Source organism: Mustela nivalis (genome assembly GCF_964662115.1).
Source record: "Mustela nivalis genome assembly, chromosome: 5".
Classification (NCBI taxonomy): Eukaryota; Metazoa; Chordata; class Mammalia; order Carnivora; family Mustelidae; genus Mustela; species Mustela nivalis.
In genome coordinates, this window is record NC_139024.1 from 39,668,011 (window position 1) to 39,690,061 (window position 22,051).

The window sequence follows — 22,051 nt, forward strand, 5'->3', positions numbered from 1 at the left end:
TTGGGGATACCATATACTTCTACTTTTAGTAACTACCTGTGAAATTTTAACACTCAGACTCAAACTAAAGTTAATATCTTTACCTCATCTTCAACAATATAAGGATTTTTAAATAAGTCCTTCTCTTGCTTATGCTATTTTTATACAAGTTTTAGTACTCTCTTATTATCTGTTTGCTTGGTAATTTTGAAAATTAGTCATGTTCCCATTGTTTAATATTTTCTATGCATAGAATCATCCTTATGTTTACCAGTATTCCTGATTGCAACTTGGTCCTTCAGTCAGGGAAAACTTTTTCTTAACCCTAAACTACGTGCTTTAGAAATTGTTGTAAGAGCTTATGGATGAAAAAAAATGTTTAAGTTTATTTTTTAAAAAGAGCTATGGATGGTAGAGTCTATTTTTATCTAAGAATGTTATTTTGACCTCATTCTTTATGTTTTTGTTGGCCAAACAATTCTAAGATAGTAGTTATTTTCTTTTAGCAGCTTAAAGATACTCCACTTTCTTCTGGCTTCCTTTTTGCTATTAAGAATCTAACTGAATGGTTTTGGGAATAATCTGTCTTTAGCTACTTTCTGCTATGTTCTATTTTCTTTGTTCTCTAGAATTGACTATAATATGACCCATGTTTAATTCATTATTGTAGTTCTGTTATTTTTTTCTGCTTGGGATTGATTGTGGTTGGGATTTGTTGTATTGTCCAGCAGTTACGTAAATATTTTATGAATTCACAGTGGATACATTTCTTCCCTCCACCCAGAGCCACTCCCAACATAGACAAATTTATTTGCTCTCTGCTTTTGTAGGGTAGACCTTTATTCCTAGTTCACTCTTTCCCCAAAACTGAAGTCTTTCTTGGGTTTTAGCTTTAAGCACAGCAGTTCTCCAGTCTTATTCCCATCCTACAAAGGCCTAAGACTTAATGCCTTTCCTCTGAGTGCAGAACATAGTCAAAACAAAAGTTTTAGGTCATTGGTGTTCATTTGAAATTCACAGGGCTAACAGTTTAAGCACTTACTGGACTCCTGATCCTGCTTTATTACTGGTCTCAGAGCATTTCTCTTACTTTCTTGAAAGCTCATCAATTTTTAAGAGGTATTATGCATGAGTGCATATAAATTTTGTATTTGTGTATATACATATGTACAGACGTGTGTGTGTGTGTGTGTGTGTGTGTGTGTATAAAATCTTAGAGGATTTATTTATTTTTTTCAAGAGTATTTCAAGACCTCTAGTGATAGAAATGGAAGGCTGTCCTTTGCTTTGTAATAAAAATTTTCTCTTATCTTTTTTTTCACATAAAAATCACATTTTGTTCCTTCTATCATTTCTTCCAATAGGTAAGCAGTAGGTCATCCAGTCCTAGCGTCAGAATGATCACTACCTCAGGACCAACCTCAGAAAAGCCAACTCGAAGTCATCCATGGACTCCTGATGATTCCACAGGTGACCAGTGTATTTCCTCATTATAATTAAAAGTTGAATTCATCATATTTGTTTCCATTTATTTGTGTCATGACACTGATCTTTAAAAAGGCAGGCATTTCAGAGTAGATTTTCATATTAATAAAATCAAATATTTAGCAATAAACTTAAAGATGAGTTTTTGAGTACTGAGATAGATTGTCTCGCCTTCTGCATTTCCCCCCCAGATACTAACCATCTATATTAAAGATGATTTTGTTCCTCTACAGAGGAAGATACTGTGTTCTTGATTCTTAAGTCTCTGATTTTCCTATTTTTGATCCATTCTACAGATGATAGTAGTAAAGTCCATTATCATTTAAATAACTAAAATCAATAGAATAAAAATAATCATCTTAGTCTCAGTCTTTTGTCTTAAAGACACGAGATACCATGTACTTCAGTGAGAAAAAAAATTTCTGACCATTAATGTTACATAAATTTCTGTTAATTAGACCTTAAAAAGCCTGAGTGGCTCAGTGGGTTAAGCCTCTGCCTTTGGCTTAGGTCAGGATCTCAGGGTCCTGGGATTGAGCCCTGCATTGGGCTCTCTGCTCCACGGGGAGCCTCCTTACCCCCTCTCTCTGCCTGCCTACCTGTGATCTCTCTCTCTCTCTCTCTCTCTCTCTCTCTCTCTCTCTGTCAAATAAATAAATAAAATCTTTTAAAAATAGTAATAATAATACTAAAACTCCCTAAAATGAATGACTAACTGGTCAAAATACTAGTATTAAAATCTAATGATGGAATAGTTTTATTATGGGCAAGCAGGAAGTTATGTGCCACAGTGGAATTAACTTTCCTTAGCATTAAGAGAATTCCCTGATAAATACTCAGCAGTATGGTTCTATAAAAATTTATTATTTATATGTTATTATGTCAAAGAGGGAAAGATGATCTCTTAGGCCTTGGATAATTAAACCATTTGTGATTTTATTTAAGATCAGCTGTGTTATTAATAGTGTCCATTAAATTGAAATTAAAAAGTCAGCTTTCTCCCTTTACAAACTAAAACACTCCTTGTAAGTATTTATAGATATTTGGCATGGCTTAGTCAAGTTCATAATTTAATTTAAAAAAATTACTGAGTAGCTTTCTCTCTTTCATGTAAGATACAACTAAGTTTAGCCAGGGGTGTACTCTCTAGTTTTAGTAAGTTTAAATTTAGTGGTGGCAAAAAACTCCTCTGAGTTTCACCCCTAGCAAGCCCAACCCCAGATTGTCCAGAACATTCACTACTCAGCACATATGCAGAATTTGTCACAGTGTGCGTTCTCTCAGAGGTAGGTAGGGAAATGCTCTTGACAAATTTGATCATTAACATTCAGGTAAGGTTAGCTCTTTCCTGGTTCTTCAGCCCTTTGGTGAGGGATTACGTGCCCTGACATTACAGCATTTGCTGAGACCTAGTGCTCAAATTTTGCAGCACCTCCTGACTTCAGCCTAGACTAATCTAGCCATGCCAGTCCAATGTGAATTCATGGAAATAAAATAAAAATTCTCTTATGTCCCTCTCACTTCTGTTTTGTTTTGTTTTTTTTTTCCTACTTCATATATTCTTCCAGCCTTTCAAACCCAATCTCATCTTTTTCCTTTCTGGGACCTAAAATACCAATAGCTGGAAATCATATCTAGGTCCAAAATTCAACTGAATTTTGTGTTTCCTTTGAAATACAGCAAGTATGTGGTTATAATTTTAGATAATTTTGAATATAATTTTAGAAGTTGAAACTGGTTTAGGCTTATATTTAATGATGTTCAGCTTTGCATTGTTTCTAAGAAAAGTACTGATAATCAAGCTAATACAATAAATTACAGGGAAGAGATATTGGTAAAGCCTTTTTCTTTGAAGTCTCCCTGATTCAGGAAAAATTTAGAAGTGCATACATAAGTTTAAGTAACCTAATTAATTAAGTAGTTTTAATTTAAAAGAGGAGGGATTTCTATCCATTTTCAGAGAAAAATAAGAAGCATATCAATTTAATAATCATAGCACACAATGAGTGCTCTTGGATTTATATTTATAATATACAGAGGATAAAGAAAGACATACATACCCAAGAGCAGTTAGAAAGATAGCTAGACACAGTAGAGGGAGCCACAGAGAAGGAAAAACCCACCAAAGAGTTTTTCTTATTTGTAAAGATTAGAAGTGTAAAACATGGCCCACTGCTTACAATCTTATTAGAGTCATAATACTGACACATTAAAAATAAAAAAAAACTCATCATGCTTATGTAGTTTTAAAAACTACTAAATTTGCAGTGCAAAGCTCAGTGTTTTAAAAGTTAATAGAATAGTCCTTGAATTTTTTTTTCTATTCCCTGAATACTGTGAAACACTGATATACTTAATTTTAAAATATGTATCAGAGGGGCGCCTGTGTGGCTCTTTCAGTTAAGCATCTGCCTTCAGCTCAGGTCATGATTCCAGGCTCCTGGGATGGAGCCCGGCACTGGCCCCCTTCTCCCTTTGCTGCTCCCCAACCTGCGGCTTCTGTGCTCTCTTGTGCTTTCTCACTCTCTCTCTCTCTCTCAAATAAATAAAATCTTTAAAAAAATAAAAATTTTTTAAAAAGTAAATATATATCAGATGACAGGGTGCTTATTTAATAAGATATATCAAGTATGAAAGATTTAAGAAAGTAATAAGAATAGAAATATTGAACGAGTTTAGGATACTTAATTCTTCCTATAAAGCCCAGGGGGAAATAACTTTTAATCAATTGTATTTTTGCGGAAAGTAGTGTTCCATTGGCGCATAGTTCGAAACTGTTGTTGTGGGTAGGGAAAGAGAGAGATAATAAGTTAAATGTAGTTTTCGTTTAGCCATTCCAGAAGAATACTTACGTTAGTATATGGCTTTAGGGTAGGTAAGACTGTACTAGTACTGTACTGTACTACACTCCACTCTTTATTGCACTCCAGTATTTAATAAACATTACTTTTTAAAACATTACTTTTTCAATCTGAAATACAAAATTAAGTATGTAAAACTGCCCTTCCTTCCTAATTCTCCATTTAGTGTCAATAATAACAACAGTAATAGTAACCATCACCACCATGTGTTGACAGCTTACTCTGTGTTAGCATTGCATGGTATTTCTTACATGCATTTTCTTATATCATTTGATTTAGCTTAGCTTTTGGAGTTACTTGCAAGCACATTCACAGTGGCTTTGAAAAAGAAAAGTAGAATATCAGTCAGTAATAAATTATTGAAGTTACCCAACCATCAGACTGTCCTAGATTTTTATTGCATTGCATGCCATGCCTTGCTCTCAGCCCAAACTTCTATTTATCTGTACCACTCTTTCAAGGAGTCACTTGTTAGAAAGGGGGCTGAACAGTTCACTTTCTTTTTTTAAGATTATTTATATATTGATTTGACAGACCACAAACAGGTAGAACGAGAGGGAGAGGGAGAAGCAAGGCTCTCCGCGCCGAGCAAAGAGCCCGACGTGGGGCTCAATTCCAGGACCCTGGGGTCATGACCTGAGCTTACAGCAGTCGCTTTACCAACTGAGCCACCCAGAGGCCCTTGAACAATTCACTTACTCTTTCCTAACAGTGGGAAAGCAGCTACTTCTGAAATAAAAAAGTCCATATTACTTCACAGTTGCCCCGCCTGCTTCTGGAGGCATAAACGTTAATCCCATGTGACTCATGCAAGTTGTCAGGACAGTTTATACCTCTTTTGAAATACAAATAAAAGCTGTCTATTCAAATGCTTTGATAAAATCAACAGGTTGTTTGATTTAACCCATTTAACTGTCCCGCCCATGACTTCGAGCTACAGTTTCCCTACTATTCATTATACCTGTGTTCAGTGTACTCCCCTCAGAAACCTCTAACATTTTCTGCAGCGATTCTCATTAGGAGAGGTGGGAAGGAGTTCACACTAGAATATATATAAATTTAAGATATTCCACTGGAAGAGAATGTGTCTCCCCCACCTTTTTCCATTAAAGAATGCTAATATTCAGGGAATTGACACAGCATTATAGTAAACAGCATGATCAAGGAAAGAGATACGAGGTTAGACTAGGTAGAGTCAATGAAGACTGAATTTAAAGTATAAAGGTCCCATACCACTGTTTTTGTTTTTGTTTTCTTTCAGGATTTTATTTAAATTCAAGTTGTTTAACATATAATGTAGTATTAATCTCAAGGGTAGATGTTTTTGTTTTTAATTGAACAAGGGCTTATGACCTGTAACATTACACAACTTAAAACCAACTTAAATTGTGCTAGAGTATGGTTGCATTCTGATTATCTGGTGATTGGATGTTCCATTTTTACCTTTAGAATTCAGAAATAGACTCTCTTTGTTATTAATAACAATAACTTTAATGTATTATTTACTTTAGAAAAAAATGCTAATATTCATGCATGCTCTCTTGTGTTTTGCTTATAATTATTCATGATAGAAAATAAAACACATACTTGAATTCCAGATACCAATGGATCAGATAACTCTATCCCAATGGCTTATCTTACACTGGATCACCAACTACAGGTAAAAAGAGTACTTTCTCAGTGAATGTTTACTTTTTCCTTAGAAGTTTAGACATAGTCTATCTAGAAAGTGAACAGTTTTGTTTATATCTGGCATCATATATTCATTTATTTATGCTTTTAGATGGCCTCCTCAAACTTTCTAAAATCAAGTTAAAATGATTTGTCCATTTAAGTTAATCAGATCTAAAATTGGTGGTCATAGATTAACAGTTGTCTTTAAATATTTCCATATATTTGTTTAAGAATACCAAGAATGTTGGGGGGGGATCACCTGAATTCCTCAGTTAGTTAAGCACCCAACTCCTTTTTTTTTCTCTCTTTTCTTTAAGATTTTATTTATTTATTTGACAGAGAGAGACACAGTGAGAGAGGGAACACAAACAGGGAGAGTGGGAGAGGGAGAAGCAGGCTTCCCAACGAGCAGAGAGCCGGATGTGGGGCTTGATCCCTGGGATCATTTCCTGAACTGAAGGCAGATGCTTAATGACTGAGCCACCCAGGCGCTGCAAGCATCCAACTCTTGATTTTGGCTCAGGTCCTGTTCTCAGGGTTATGAAGTGGAGCCCCATGTCAGGCTCTCCACTGGGTGTGGAGCCTGCTTGAGATTCTCTCACTTTCTCAAAAAAAAAAAAAAAAAAAAGGAATGCTAAGAATATCAAAAATAGAATTTTTGCTCTTTAATTTTAGTGCTGTAGTATAAAAATTTACATAAGTTCATTTCTGCTTAATACATTTCATGGTACACTGTCATATTCATAGTGACCGAGAATTTAAGTAATACACTTAACTGTCTCCTCATGAGTATGGGAGCTAGAAGCTTCTTTTGGTATAATACAGTTTGACAACCTGAAATGTAAAACCAGAGGCCAATGATACTCTGGTCATGATTCTCTGTAACAACAAAAGTGTTAAAACAGCGAGTGTGAATTTATATTCTGAGTTAACTCTTGTCAAAAGGACCCTGACATTTTCTAGACCATGGTTTAACACTTATTTTTAAAAGACAACTGCTTTAGTGCTATAAAAACGTATCATAGTTACTGTCTTAACTCTCAGCTTGATATTGAAATTTGATTGAAGTATGTTTTAAGAGTCCTGATTTATTTTTAGCCTCTAGCACCGTGCCCAAACTCCAAAGAATCTATGGCAGTGTTTGAACAGCATTGTAAAATGGCACAAGAATATATGAAAGTTCAAACAGAAATTGCATTGTTATTACAGAGAAAGTAAGTTATCTTTTATGAATAAAACACATTCGTATTTTGAGTTTAAAATATGTTAAGGTTAAATATTGTTGGAAAACATGAAAACTTTGTAATTTTTAGAACTAATCATTAAGCATAGAGTTGACCCTTGAACAGCTTGAGGGTTGGGGTGCTGAACCCCTACTCATTGAAAAATGCACATGTAAATTTTGACTCCTCAAAAATGTCTCTGGCCTTCTGTGGACTAGAATCCTTACCAATAACATAAACAGTCAATTAACACATATTTTTTATGTTATATGTATTATGTACTTTATTTTTAGAATAAAGTAAGCTAGAGAAAAAGTTTTATTAAGGAAATCATAAGGAAAAGAAAACACATTTACAGTACTGTACAAAAATCCATGTGTAAGTGGATCCATGTAGTTCAGACCCATGTTGTTCCAGGGTCAACTGTATTTCCAACTTGAAGGTTTTACATGTGTTCATCTTTAAGTTTAAAGCAACTTTTGGCTCTTTTTTTTTATGCAAAATTCATCCCTTTTGACTACATATACTGTATTAAAATTAAGGAAAATAAACTGGTGTTATATAAACATGTCTTATGTCCTAAGAATTTTAAAGCTAAAAGCTGTTTAGATTTATAGTTATAAAGATTTATTATTTCTTTAGACATAGATAAAATAATTTGATTTACTAATATTCACCTGTGTGTGGTGAGTACTATGAAATATGTAAGCCCAATGATTCACAGACCTGTACCCCTGGGGAAAGTAATATGTTATATGTTAACATAAAAAATAATAATAAATAAATAAGTATTTTGTAGATATATTCTTTCTAGGTATATTTTTAAGAAAGTAGAATTACTTTATTTTATACGTATGAGTGTTTTTCTGGGGAGTTTTATACTCACGTGTTTTTCTGAGAGTTTATAAAGAGTCTGCCTTCCTCCTCCCTTTTTTAAGAAAACCCATTTTCATGGTCCTTTATTTGAAATTCTAAAAAACAAAACAAAAACTTCAGTTTTCTTAAGCATGATCCCATGAAATTTTATACCTCTGAAGCTTAATTATTGTGGAAACTGAAATGAAGTGCTGTAGTACAAAATCAAGGCAACTATATGTACACATGGTAATAGGATTCCCTCTGTTAATTTTAACCTAAATAAATGAAAATTTCTTGCTTCCTGAAGTAATTTGTGGAAAGTTTTGTTTGTACTACCCCCCCCCAAAAAAAAACCAAGAAAAACGAGCTCCTACTGTTAAAATTATTTCAGCTCAATACCTTAAAGGATATACAGCAAATAAATACTAGAGTCTGCTAATTGTAGAATTGTTGACACTTCATGTTTTAAAAAAAAAAAAAACTTTCTTTCACATATTTAATCTATACTTTGTTCATTTGAAGGAGGAATTAGTTGTGTGCTTGAAAAAATAAATGATGTATTAAGGGAGTGTGAAAATTGTGACATAAATGATGGATTAAGGGAGTGTGAAAATTGTGACAGTTTTAATAAATTTTAAATACTTTAAATGAGAAATATTATAAGAAAACCATCTAAAGGCTTTTCATTAATTATTCATTTGTATCCAGGAACTTCACTTTAGGAGTTAATATTGAACATCTCCCAAGGTTTTATCAGGCTATAAAAGTATCTAATGGTCTTTCCTGAAAATGTTCATAAAAGTGAGTTAACTCATTTGAAAGTGGTACTTCGTATTGTTCTCACTTTTAAAATAGGAAATAGATTCTAAGTTGGTAGCATCTATTTTAATTAGCTTGCACATGTTATATGAGCCCCCACTTTGTACTGTAGTTAAATAAAACTAACTTCAAAGCATGAATAAAAGTTCATGAGTGTAAAATTGGAATGTGAATGATAAAACATGTTATTTTCCTGTGGTCAGGAAACTAGTATTTAAAAGTTGTTTTATACCATTTTATCTGCACTCACTTCTTGTCTAAGTACAGTTACTTACAAAAGGATTATGGTGTTTCTATGGGTACACAGACTAGTGGGTGATAGTTTTTATTCTAGTCCACAAGTGTATTTGATAAGTATACCTAAGATGCATAATGATCAACCCAGAATAAAAGTCCTAAGAAGTAGAGCTCATGAGTTATTAGTATGAATTTTTCTATCACATACAATATTTTATTGTGTGGTATTTGTTTTCAGGCAAGAACTAGTTGCAGAACTGGACCAGGATGAAAAGGACCAGCAAAATACATCTCGTCTGGTACAGGAACATAAAAAGCTTTTAGATGAAAACAAAAGCCTTTCTACTTACTACCAGCAATGCAAAAAACAACTAGAGGTCATCAGAAGTCAGCAGCAAAAACGACAAGGCACTTCATGATTCTCTGGGACCTTTAAATTTTAAAATATGCAAAGAAAGACTTTTTTTTTTTTTTTTTTTTAGGAAAAGAAAAGCCCTTATAATGACAATTCATGAGTATTAGCTTTGGGGCGTGTTCTGAATGCCAACTGCCTGTATTTGCTGCATTTTGTTTCATCGTTGATTTTCTTTTTCTTATGGTGGACATGCAATTCAACTGTCTCCTTGCATAACATGGGGGCATCTGTGACTTGAATAAGCAGCAGTTCTCAACTTCAAAACAGATGCAGTGAACCATGGCTGTATATGCATGCTCATTGTGTGAAGGCTAGCCTAACAAAAACAGGGGGTATCAAACTAGCTGCTATGTGCAAACATCATCTTTTTTTCGAGGTGGAACCTCAAGAATGATTTTGTTCTTGTATCTCATCTCAGAAAACAATTTTTTTTCCAAAAGGTGGTATATACCAAGTTAAAGACAGGGTATTATAAATCTAGAGTAATCGGTGGTACATTATAGAAATGCAGAACATTTAAGGATAGTTGCAAGTGAGGGCTCTGATGCCAGCATCCTTCAATCAGTACTGAACTTAGTTCCATCCATAAAATATTTAAAGGTAAGTGGTGGTTGCTGTATTTAATGAAAACATATTTCATTGGACTCAAATCTGATTATGATACATTGAACAAAATGGAACCTTTTTTTTAAGATATAAAGATTTTAATTTTGTGATTGAGTGTATGTGTGTTGAAACTGTAAAGATTTTCTCACTCTAATAGTAATATCTCTTAAATGAAATTAAAAGGTAAATGAACACAATCCAGCTTAAATGATCATTCCTTCCTGCAATGATTATTGGATTGTTTTAGTTTATATTTGAAAAACTAAAGAGAAATAATTGAAAATGGAAATAATTGCTCCAGCTAAAAGGCTTGGGCTTAGATTTCTTTTATGATACCAAAAGAGTAAAAAACCTGGCAAATCAGGAGAAGTTAGTAAGGAAATTAAAGAAATAAATATAAATTCATGAAGTATACTATTTATCAGCATTGGAGTAATTGATTTTCCTTGCAAGCCCATCCTAGAATGCCTGCTGCCTTTCAACACTTTTAAGGGAATTTCAACACTTATAAAGAGAAAATTTATATTGTTAACAATAACTTTGCTACCAACTTTGAAAATAAAGGTAATAAATTCATTGAAATAATAGACTATATAAGCTCTATTTTTTCAGTTGGTATTAAAATAAATCACATTTTGATACCAGTACAAGGTGTCTTTTAAACAAGGATGTCATCAATCTCGTTTTTATAGCATTAATGTTTTATGAAGAGAAAATTAAAAATGAAAGCATAATTGCTGTGATTATTAGAATTACATCATGATTGTATTGTAGTTTTGCTCTGTTTCAGATAAGCAAGTTGATCTAAGAAGTTATCAAAACTATTCTTAAAAATGCTAAAGCAGGTAACTTTTTCTTCTGTTATTTTTTTCTCCTCTTTCTGAGTTTTATAATGTATTCCTGTGTATACAAGCAATAAAGGTAAAAGACAGTTTGTACTAAACTGTGTCATTTTTAGCTTCCTCAAAATCTGTTATCAGAAAGTTTCCAGTAAATTAATGTCTACCATTACTTTATTTAAAAAAAGAAAGGGCTGTCATTCCAAAACAATTTGATTACCTAACTAAAAGTATACTGTCTCAACACATCAATAGTAAAATAAAATTGACATAGAAAAGAACTGTAGAGTAAGGAAAAGTACAACCCATTCATAGCATTGCTGCTTGTGATAATGTATGTGTCCCTCCACCAAAAGGGATCTAATCAGTGTTCAGAGACTTTTCTGATTATCTCAGAGCATGAGATACTCAAGTGTGGATGCCAATGCTTAACCTTTCCATTAAGATTTAGCATTATAGATTTCAGATTTTATTTCTAGTCATTAATGTGTTTTTGCTATGTATTACATACTTAAAGGGAAAATTTATTATTATTACATGTAATCACTTTATGAAAATCTCAAATAGGAAAATGGAAGAAAACAGTAGTGTTAAGTCATGGTGCCAAATGCCAAAAAAAAAAAAAAAGGGGCTATTGAACTCTTGCTTGTTTGTTTACAATAAGTTCCTTGTTTGTTTACAGTAAGTTCCTTCATTCTCACAATGTAATTCTCCTAGACGCTGAGTGTACTTCAGCCTGCTTGGTTTTAAAGTAGTTGTGTTGCAGAGCTCATACCTTTTAAGTCCTGATTATCCTTGATGGGAGAAAAGGGCAGCAGGGATAATTGAAATCTATAGCCAGTTTTATCCAGCATCCTTACCGTCAGACCTTCAAACAGATTTTAACAGGAGCCAAATGTTTTACTTATAAAAAAAATTTCACTTTTTATTCTAACTCTCATTTTTGGGTAGAAATAGTGAACAGACAAGCAAGTGGCTTAAAGGCCCTCATGTAAGAAATTTACAAACAATCCCTAATTACATTTCATTTTTTCCCTCAAGGGAAAGAAAACAAAGTCTAGAGAGAGAGACACTCCTCGGCATTAAAAATAACTGAGTAGAATGAAAATCATTTAACATTATTTACTTAGAGCAGCATCGCATGAAGAGATTTGCTTAAAAGTTGTTTACAGTTGTTTGACTTTTTGCTGAACCATTTTAGAGTACTTAATGTGGTTTTTTTCTCCCAAGTGTCTTCTGTGTTCCTAGTTTCAGCTCCTGCTTGTAGCCAGAGATCACAGGCCTTGCCTGTGATGCTCTTTTCTTTCTGTAAGTGTGTGGCTTTCAGCAGTGAACTTCTCTCTTCAAATGGTAGGAAGTTCTACTTCTGTCATTCAGAACATTTTATGTGAAACAGTGTAATGCAGAAATCCTTGTGTATACTGTATACTTGAAGGAAGCTTTTTAGATTTATTTTTGTTTGTAATAAAATTCAGATTGTTATTCTAAACTTGTTTATAAAAATGGTTAATGGTTTATATCAGCAAATGAGCTATAGGAGTGTTTTACCTTACATGAAATTAAATAAAAACTGAAAAGTGAGTACTCTTAAAATACTCAACACAATTGTAACGTAATCATGATTTTTGAGAGGGTAAGTCACTGGCCAGTGACATCTTTTGTTAAATGGGTACTCTTCACAATTTCATTAAATCATGATTTATATAAAGTACAATATGGCATATGCATTACTGAGTGATTCTTCTCATTAGAAAACTGATTTCCTCTAGGTTATCTACCTTACATTAAGTATTCCATTCCATTATCAACTTCCTAGTCTCCCAGCCATCACATAATGCACACATAAACTTTTACAGACTCGACCTTCATTTTAGTAAATCAGCTCATGCATCATTCACTCATTCCTTTAACAAATATTTATTGAGCACCTGTTATAAGTGAAGCTCCTGTGGCTAATGCCCAGTTACATGTTCTCTTTAGTCACATGGTAGTTAGATCATACTCTCATTTCCCAGATGGAAAATTAGGCTGCTAAAGGTTAAGACTTTTGCCTGAGTCTCCATTTCCCCCATCATCTGTTTTAGGCAGAATCTCGTGCAAGGAGACGCTGCGGCCACCATCCCATGATGCGAAGATGAGCATGAGAAATGCAAACAATGGGGGGGAAGAGAAGAGGTCACTTGTAGGCACAGAGGCTTTGTGACCACTCTATAGATCACAACAAAGCCAACACCGAGACCCACACGTATCTTTTAAAACAAGTCTGTGCTCCAAACCATTCTGCCGTACTGTAATTTAAAACTTGCTGAATGCTTCAGCTTTCACATTGATTTATTCAGTGAGTGGGGCACCTTCACTCGTCCACTCCCCTCAGCTGAATGACATGCTAAAAATGGGAATAGAAATGATATTGTGAGGCTTGGTCTAGAAAGAAGACTTGTTCTCCACTCTCAGGAAAGGCTTCAGGCTTTTTCATTTTTGGTTTGTTTTTGTATTTCTGTTTTTGCTTTTTTGTTCTTTTTTTTTTTAATTGGGATATAATTTTTATATAAGAAACTGCATCCATATAATGATGTGCAATGCAGTTAACTGAGTTTTGACATGCTCATACACTCAGGAAACCGTCCAACAAACAAAATACATAGTGAACATTTCCATCCCCCTCCCCAAGGTCTTCCATTCCCCTTTATGGTCCTTCCGTCCCTTTACTTCAGGCCTCAGGCACAGTGCATTCCAACAATAAAAATTTGTTTGCATTTTCTACCATTGTAAACAATAAAATCACTCAATATGTACTCTTTACTTTTTAAGCTTTTTTTTCCCCTCTTGAATAGTTGTTTTAATGCCTTTCACAGGAAATTTTAATTAAACCATTCTTAGCGATACTTGAGAACTTTTCACTATCAGTCTTCAAGAGAAAACGCATGTTTGAAGAGACTTTCGATGCATCCATTGTAGCTAGCTTGATTGTATCGTGTTATCTTCTGCAACATTCCAGATCACTTTATTTTTACATTTTCAGGACCCTAATACTTTGCTTACAAAATCCCTTGGTTTGTTTGTTAAAGTCAGCCTGTTTCTCTCTGCATTTAGGTGTTAGAAATGCAACACAGATGTGGACAGTAGCAGCCTATTAGTAGGTTCATGGTAGTTTTCAGCAAATACAGTTGATCAGTGTAACTTCTTAAAAGTTACTCCTTCCATTTTCATTTAGATTGTGGCTGCTGTTTTGCTACTAAGAAACCTGGGAAACTCTATTTTAAATAACAAAACAGTCTTCTGTATATAGTATTTGATATGGGTGTCTTCTACCGATGCTGTTGGTGGTCCTGTCTGCTATAGTGGTGCCCATAGAAATAAATAAGATTACACTGGTAGCTCATGTATTGCTTACTGCCAGGGCCTGTGTTCCTTTTCCATCAGAAATTAGTAACTGCTCTCAATTTCTCATCCCTACTGCCATGAGGTCCCACCAAAACAGTTTGTGAAATGAACTGTCCTTCCTGTCAGTTTTTTCAGTGAAGTCTTTTTAAGAATCAAATGCTTATTTAACTTTATCTGAGTCTTGTGGTACTTTTTTAAAGGTTTTATTATTTGAGAGAGAAAGTGCATGAGAAGGGGGAAGGTGAGGAGGGGCAGAGGGAGAAAGAGAAAGAGAAGCACTGAGCAGGGAACCCACTGTAGGGCTCAGCCCCAGGACCCTGGGATCCTGACCCAAGCCCAAGGCAGACGCTTTTAACAATCTGAGCCACCCAGGCACCTCCATGGTGCTTTTATATTTCCAAGTAACGAAATGCATTTTTTATCCTGTAATTTAGTGGTCAGTGATCTCTTGTAGATGCCATATGGCATCAGGATAATTGCTTTGAATACACCAGAAATCACTGAACAAATGCTGGATGTTTATCTTCTGAAAAACAAAATATACAAAATGCAGTTCCTTCTCAGACTTGTTTTTTGTTTCTTCTGGTGGACACCTCTTCTTTAGTTATTATAGGAGAAACTACATTAAACATTGATAAATTTACTAAATTCAAATTAGAGACTGAAGAAACCTGAAAACGGGTATAACTTTTTATGGTTGAAGAAAAAATGGTAGTATTACTTCACATGCCTTGTTGACTTTTAATCTGTTTCCTACAAAGATACTACCTAGCATCCATCTAAAATGTGAGCATATTACTTGGCAAAAATCCGATACCACTCTTGTTTCTTTTGTGTCTTCCATGAGAACCTTTTAACAGACATTGTTTCTTTGAGGATTGGAAACATGTCTTTATTCTGTAAGCTACATATGAAATTGATAATCTATATGCTTACAAGCAATATTTCAGTACATTTGGGCTAGTATATACTAGTACATTGCTGGACAGCAGTGTTACTTAAAAATTCATACTAAAACTCATGTCCAACTACATAATTCTGTCTCCCCATTCATGATTCCACATTTTACGTACAGGACAGTTGAAATGATATAAGTTCCTTGGCCTAAGATGAGTATTTCTTCCATTTTGCAGTCATATCCGAAAACTCTCCAGTCTCTGTGCTCCATGTACTGTGATTCATAAGGACATAAGTTTGGCTGCTGCCCAAAATAATAGCTTAAACAAGATAGCAGTTTTTTCTTTCTCACAGCAAAAGTCTAAAATAATATAGTTTTGCTCATCTGCCTCCTAGCCAATAGAGGAGGCAGAAAGGGCAAGAGCAGCGAAGGTACAGTTACTTACGCTCCCATCTGTTTGCCAGAACGTTGTCACATGAATTTACCCTACTTGCAGGGAGGCTGAAGAAGTCCGTGTAAATGGACAGCCATATGCCTAACTAGAAGGTAGGAATTCAGTTTCCAGTGAAGGATCAAAAAGATTTGGAGGACAGGTAGTCTCCACCACTCAACCACGGGAGTCCTTGCATGAGTCCCACAGGGGTAGGAACTTCCCTTCCACCACTGGCCCCAACCTGGATCCTTGCAGGTAGGGTTTGACCCAAAGGGAGGAGATTCCAAAGGTTCTCCCAGGGATTTTGGTGAGGATGAAGCTCAGTCTCAACAAGAGGAGTAAAAAAAAAAATTTAATGGCTCTAAATTGTTCCTTATTCTTAATATACATTCTACGGACCCCAGCCTCTGAAATTTGGCTTCACAATGACAGGCTATTTATTCAGGGAAATAAACTTTTTTTTCCAGTTCCCAAAGTGATTCTGTTACACTGACAGATTATAGAATTACCCACACCATAGAGCAGATAGAAGGGGTATTGCCATTGTAAATTTACTAGATTCTAACCCATCTAGTGTTGTGAAAGCTAAGAGGAGGAGTGTGAGATTGTGATGTATAGTTAGAAATCTATATTTTCCCTTCTTGTTCCTGGCACACAGCTGGAATTTCTTAGCTGATGAGAACAATAAAGACGTCTCACTTTGTTAATGAAATGATTTTTGGGAAAGCCCCTAGGTGGGGATGGAAGTTGGTTGCCAGGGGGGCCAACTACCTGGTTAGAAGGTAGGAACTTTCTTTCATTCCCCTCTGCCAAACTTCAGGGAGGAAAGAAGGACTGGAGATGGAATTCAGTCACCAAAGGCCAATATTTTAATTGGTCATGCCTGTGTAATGGAGCTGCTATAAAAACCCCAAAAGAACAAGGTTCAGATTGCTCCTGGGTTGGTAAACTCATGAAGATTGGAGGAAAGTGATGCACATGGAAGGCATGGAAACTACCATTTCCAGTACCTTGCTTGCCCTGTGCATCTCTTCCATCCGGCTATTCCTGGGTCGTACTCTTTTATAACAAACTGGTGACTTATTAAGTAAAATGTTTCTCCCAAGGTCTGTGAGCCACTCCGGGAAATTAATCCATTCCAAGGAAGATAATGTTGGGACTTCTGACTTACATAGGCAGTCAGGTCAGAAGCACAGATGACAACCTGGACTTGGAATTGGTGCTAGAAATGGGGACAGGAGGTAGTCTTACAGGACTGAACCCTTAACCTGTGGGATCTCATTCTGTATCTGAGTAGACAGTGTCAGAATTAAGTTGAATTGTAGGACACCCAGCTGGTGTCGAATGGCTTGGTATGGGGGGAAAACACCCACACATTGTAATTGGAGTCAGAATCATGAATGAGTCAGTGAAAAAAATCTACCATATCCCTGAGGTTCATAAAACACAGAAACATGGAGGTAAGGATAAGATGAGGAAAGATGCAGAGCTAGAACTTCAAAAACTATAAAAGGGCAACTGAGAAAGGCTTTAGGAAAGTAGAGCCTGGGGGAGAAAACTTCCTTTCTGTACAAGGAATGATACCTGAACATCAGAAATTCAAAAAGTTTTAAATATATGAGCTTTGTCTTTTCTACCATTCCATCGCTATGGAGAAAGTATAGAAAGTAAAGGTGATGGGCGCCTGGGTGGCTGTCAGTTAAGTGTCTGCCTTCAGCTCAGCTCATGATCCCAGCATCCTGGGATTGAGCCCTGCATTGGGCTCTCTGCTTAGCAGGGAGCCTGCTTCTTCTCTCTCACCTGCCATTCTGCCTATTTGTGCTCTCTCTCACTGTCAAATAGATAAAAATCTTTCCAAAAAAAAAAAAAAAGTGAAAAATCATTTTAGAGTTACACTGTTAGATAATTATGTTTATCACAGCATTGAGTTGTTTCTGTTTTTAAGTATTTATTTGCAAGAGAGTAAGGGAAGGAGCAGAGGGAGAGGGACAAGCAGACTCCCAGCTGAGTGCAGAGCCCGAAGTGGGACTGGATGCAGAGCTCGTTCCTATGACTCCAAGATCATGACCAGAGCTAAAACCAAGAGTCAGATGCTCAATGGACTGAACCACCCAGGCATCCCAGCATTGAGGTTTTAAAAAGCAGTCTAAATAGCCATTAATCTGTGTTACGTAAGTTATAGTAGAATCTACACCAGGTAATATTTTATGTCCATTAAAAAGTATTGTGAAACTGAGTAAAGGAAACCTCTTAAAATGGAAGGGACACTGGCAGGCTCGGTGCAGTATGTAACTCTCACTATCAGGATTGTGAGTTCAAGCCCCATGTTGGGTGTAGAGATTACTTAAAAACAAATCTTAAAAAAGTAAAATAGAATGGAGTCAAGAAGCCAGAAGGGGGAGTTCTCATGCTCATCACCAATGCAGACCCCAACAGGAAGAGACATACCTTATACTCCCAATAGAAAGAAACCTCCTTGACTACTCCAACAGAAGGAAGAAAAAATTTCTCCAAGCCCAGCAACTAGCCCAACCAATAAGAAAATACCACAATTCAGCCAATGAGAAACTGTCACCACCCTGAGCTCTTATTTTCCCCCAATAGACTTTGGTTCAAAAGAGTTCCTCCCAACTAATTCCTTTTCTCTATATAAAGTACTGTTCCTGTCCTTCAATCTGACTTGGTTATGGTTTCCTATAGCTTACATGTTCTGAACTACAATTCCTCTGCTACTTCCAAATCCATTTTGCTGGTAAAATAACTTTTAAGGCTGACAGTGTGATAGAGTTCTACAGTTGATAATATATATCTGTCCGAATTGAGTGCTTGAAAATATTGAAAGATTGACACATGAAGTAGTGTTTATAACAAAAATGCAACACTTAAAAAAAAATCTTATCAGTGTAATTCATTATATACATAAATAAAATGTGCAGTTCTATTAATAGATGCCTAAAGGACAGTTGGGAAATTTACAAATAAAAGAACTAAAATGGAATTTCCCAAACTTGATAAAGATCACAGATCTAAATCAACAGCATATTAAATAGTTAAATGATAATCATTTTCACTAAATCTGAAACATTTTAATTAAAATCTGAAACAAAGCACAGATGCACTGTCATTCAATATTTTTTTAAAGTTCTAGCTGATAAAAAGACCCCAAAACAGAATAATAAATACAAACACTTTAATGAGGAAACAAGATTATCTTTACTTGCAGAATGTAAAATTATATAGAAAGCCCCCAAGGCTACTTAAATTCTAAAAGAGAATTTGCTAGAGTGACTATATCTAATACGTGTCAAAAATTTTTTTTTCTGGGGTGCCTGGGTGGCTCAGTGGTTTAAAGCCTCTGCCTTCAGCTCAGGTCATAATCCCAGAGTCCTGGGATTGAGCCCCACATTGGGCTCTCTGCTTAGCAGGGAGCCTGCTTCCTCTCTCTCTCTCTCTCTCTCTGCCTACTTGTGATCTCTGTCGAATTAGTAAATAAATAAAATCTTTTTTAAAAATTAGGGTTTTTTCGATAAATAATAACAATCAGATTGTTATTGGAGATTTTCTTTTACTCCAACTGAAAATGGCAATAATACTATAAAATACCAAAGAAAACATTTAACAGGATATAGGGCTGATGAACACTATAACCTTAATAAGTAGTATAAAACAAGATATGAACTTAACATTTTCCTAAATGAGAAACAATATCATGGAAATTGTTATGTACCTATATGTATTTTAGGTTATTTGTTTACTGTAATTTCAGCCAGAAACCCAGTGGGGTTGGAAGTAGGTTTGTTTTGAATTGGACCAAGTGATTCTAAAGTTCTTAAGAAACAGATGCTCAACAGTTAATGTGTAATTTTCATACAAACTGTACATACTTGGGTGTAAATTTGATAAGTTTTGCAAGACGTATACATCTGTGAAACCACCACAGTCAGGATGCTGACTCTCCCCAATTCCAAAAGTGTCCTCGTACCACTTGATAATGTTTCTCACCCCATTTCCCAGACAACCATTAATCTGCTTTCTATAACTAATTATTTGGCATTTTCTAGAATTTAACCTATAGAATATAATCTCTTTTGACTGGTTTTTCACTCAGCATCATGATTTTGATATTCACCTACATTGCTTGCTGCGTATGTAAGTAGTTTGACCCTCTATTATTTTTCAGCAGGATCCCATTGTATAGTTGCAGCACAGTTTGTCGATGAGCTCGACTGCCGATGGATATTTGCGGTTTCCAGTTTTTGACTCTTAACAAATAAAGCTTCTATGAACATTTGTGTACAAGATTTCACATAGACAGGTGTTTTCATTTCTTTGGGGTAAATACTTGGAAGTGGAACAGCTGAGTTTTATGGTAGGTATATATTTAACTTATTAAGAAACTGCCAAACTTCTCCAGAGTAGCTATGTGATTCTACATTCCCAGCAGCAATACTAGAGAAGTATCAGAATTGCAGTTGCTCCATATCCTTGTCAACATTTGGTATGCTCAATTTTTTTCATTTTAGCCATCCTAATGGGTGTGTAGTGGTAACTTACAGCAGTTTCAATTTGAATATTTCCTTGACAGCTAATGATTTTCAGTATATTGGCATATGCATATTGGGCTTTCATATAATTTATTTTGTATAGTGTCTGTTAAAATCCTTTGTCCATTTTTTAATGGGTTATTTCTCATAATATTGAGTTGTGAGATTTACATATACTCTTGTTGCAGTTTTACGTCTGACATTTGTGCTGTGAATGGTTTCTCTCCCAGTCTGTGGCTTGCCTTTTCATTTTCTTAATCATATTTGTCAAAGGAAAACCTTTTTGTTCTTTCCTATGAAATTATTTTTTAGTAGTCTTTATTCAAGTGTAATTAACATACAGTGTAATGTTACACTGTTACATTGATATACACAGTGTTATATATTAGTTTCAGGTGTACCCTGATAGAACAGCTCTGTATATTTCTCAGCACTCATCAAGATAAGTGTACTCCTAATCCCCTTTATCTATTTCTCTCATCCTTTCACACATCTCCCCTTCTGGCAACCACCAGTTTATTCTCTGTGTTTAAAAGCCTTTTATATTGTCTCTTTTTTTTTCTTTATTCATTTGTTTCATTTTTCAAATTCTACATGTTAGTGAAATCATATGGTATTTGTCTTTCTGTGATTTAATTTCACTTAGCATTATCCACTCTAGGTGAAATTCCCTGAGTTAATCTACATTATAGACCCCTCCTTCCCCCCCATAGGAAAGTGACCTTGCCTGAAATAATCCTTTTTTTTTTTTTTTTTTTTTTTATGACTTCCTTGCCCATACCCCATTCTGGCTCTAAAAAGCCTTCCACTTTGTACAGCTCCTCAGAACTCCTTTCTCCTTGCTAGATAAGATGTTGCTCAATTCATGAATTACTGAATAAAGCCAGTTAGATCTTCGGATCTACTCACCTGAAAATGGTTTTTAACAGGGCAAACAGAAGGAGATTGAGAGCCAGAGGTGGGACATAACTTGCTCGTTTTGCTAGAAGATACATTGGATTTTTAAATTAAATGTATGTATCACCTTGAAAAATTAAAATGTTTCTTTAAAATGCATAAAAGTAGTAAGACAAATTGTTAATTTACTTGCTGAGGTGTCTTCTGCTTCTTTGCTCTGAAGTTCCTGCCCCCCAGCCTGTGGTCAGGCCACCATGGATGTGCTATACAGTCAAGGCCCTTAAAGAGCTGGCCCAGCAGGCAGAAGTGCAGGAAGTGTCAGCATTTCAGGGCTGGTTTGGCCCTCTAGTTATCAGAGCCAAGTTCTGAGGAGTTTTAATTAAGCTCAAGTTGGGAATGAAGGAAGGGGAGGGATTGGGAGAAGAGAGGAAAACCCCATCCCTTGTTCCAGCTTGCCTTGTCATTCGTTATTGCTTACATAGCAATGATCAGCCCGGCTCAGGTACCACCAGGGAAATTATCATATGTAAATAAGAAACTCAGGATTACAAAAGGTCCTTGAATGTTCAACGTGATTAGTGTTCAACTTAATCTTCAGGGATTCGTATTTATGCCAAGTTAATAACTGAAAGGATATTCTGTAAATGACTCATTTAGTCATAGCATATACTTACGGTTTTACACAAATTATCACTACAATTTATGGTGATTAGAGTATTAAGTTCAATTTCCACTTATGTTTGGAGGCAGCTGTTTCAGCGTCCCTCAGGTTTAATACAGCAAGTCTTACAATGGGTCATATGTTGTATCAGCGAACGCTACCCTGCCGTTTTATCGGAGCCTCTCCATTATGCTGGCCTTGCAAGCGCATCCCCTGTGCAGAGAAGCAATAATTTGGC

General features: G+C 35.4%; 1 protein-coding gene across 2 annotated transcripts in view; it reads left to right on the top strand.

The window, feature by feature from the left end:
• MAP3K7 (mitogen-activated protein kinase kinase kinase 7) overlaps positions 1 to 12,710 on the top strand; it is a 74,775-nt gene extending 62,065 nt beyond the window's left edge. For both annotated transcript variants that reach the window (XM_082730556.1, XM_082730555.1), the window contains 4 exons: positions 1,344 to 1,449; positions 5,924 to 5,985; positions 7,098 to 7,213; positions 9,375 to 12,710. In XM_082730556.1, coding sequence (XP_082586682.1) covers positions 1,344 to 1,449; positions 5,924 to 5,985; positions 7,098 to 7,213; positions 9,375 to 9,555 — 465 coding nt within the window. In that variant the 3' untranslated portion in view covers positions 9,556 to 12,710. The remainder of the gene's footprint in view (positions 1 to 1,343; positions 1,450 to 5,923; positions 5,986 to 7,097; positions 7,214 to 9,374) is intronic.
• Positions 12,711 to 22,051: the final 9,341 nt, after the last annotated feature.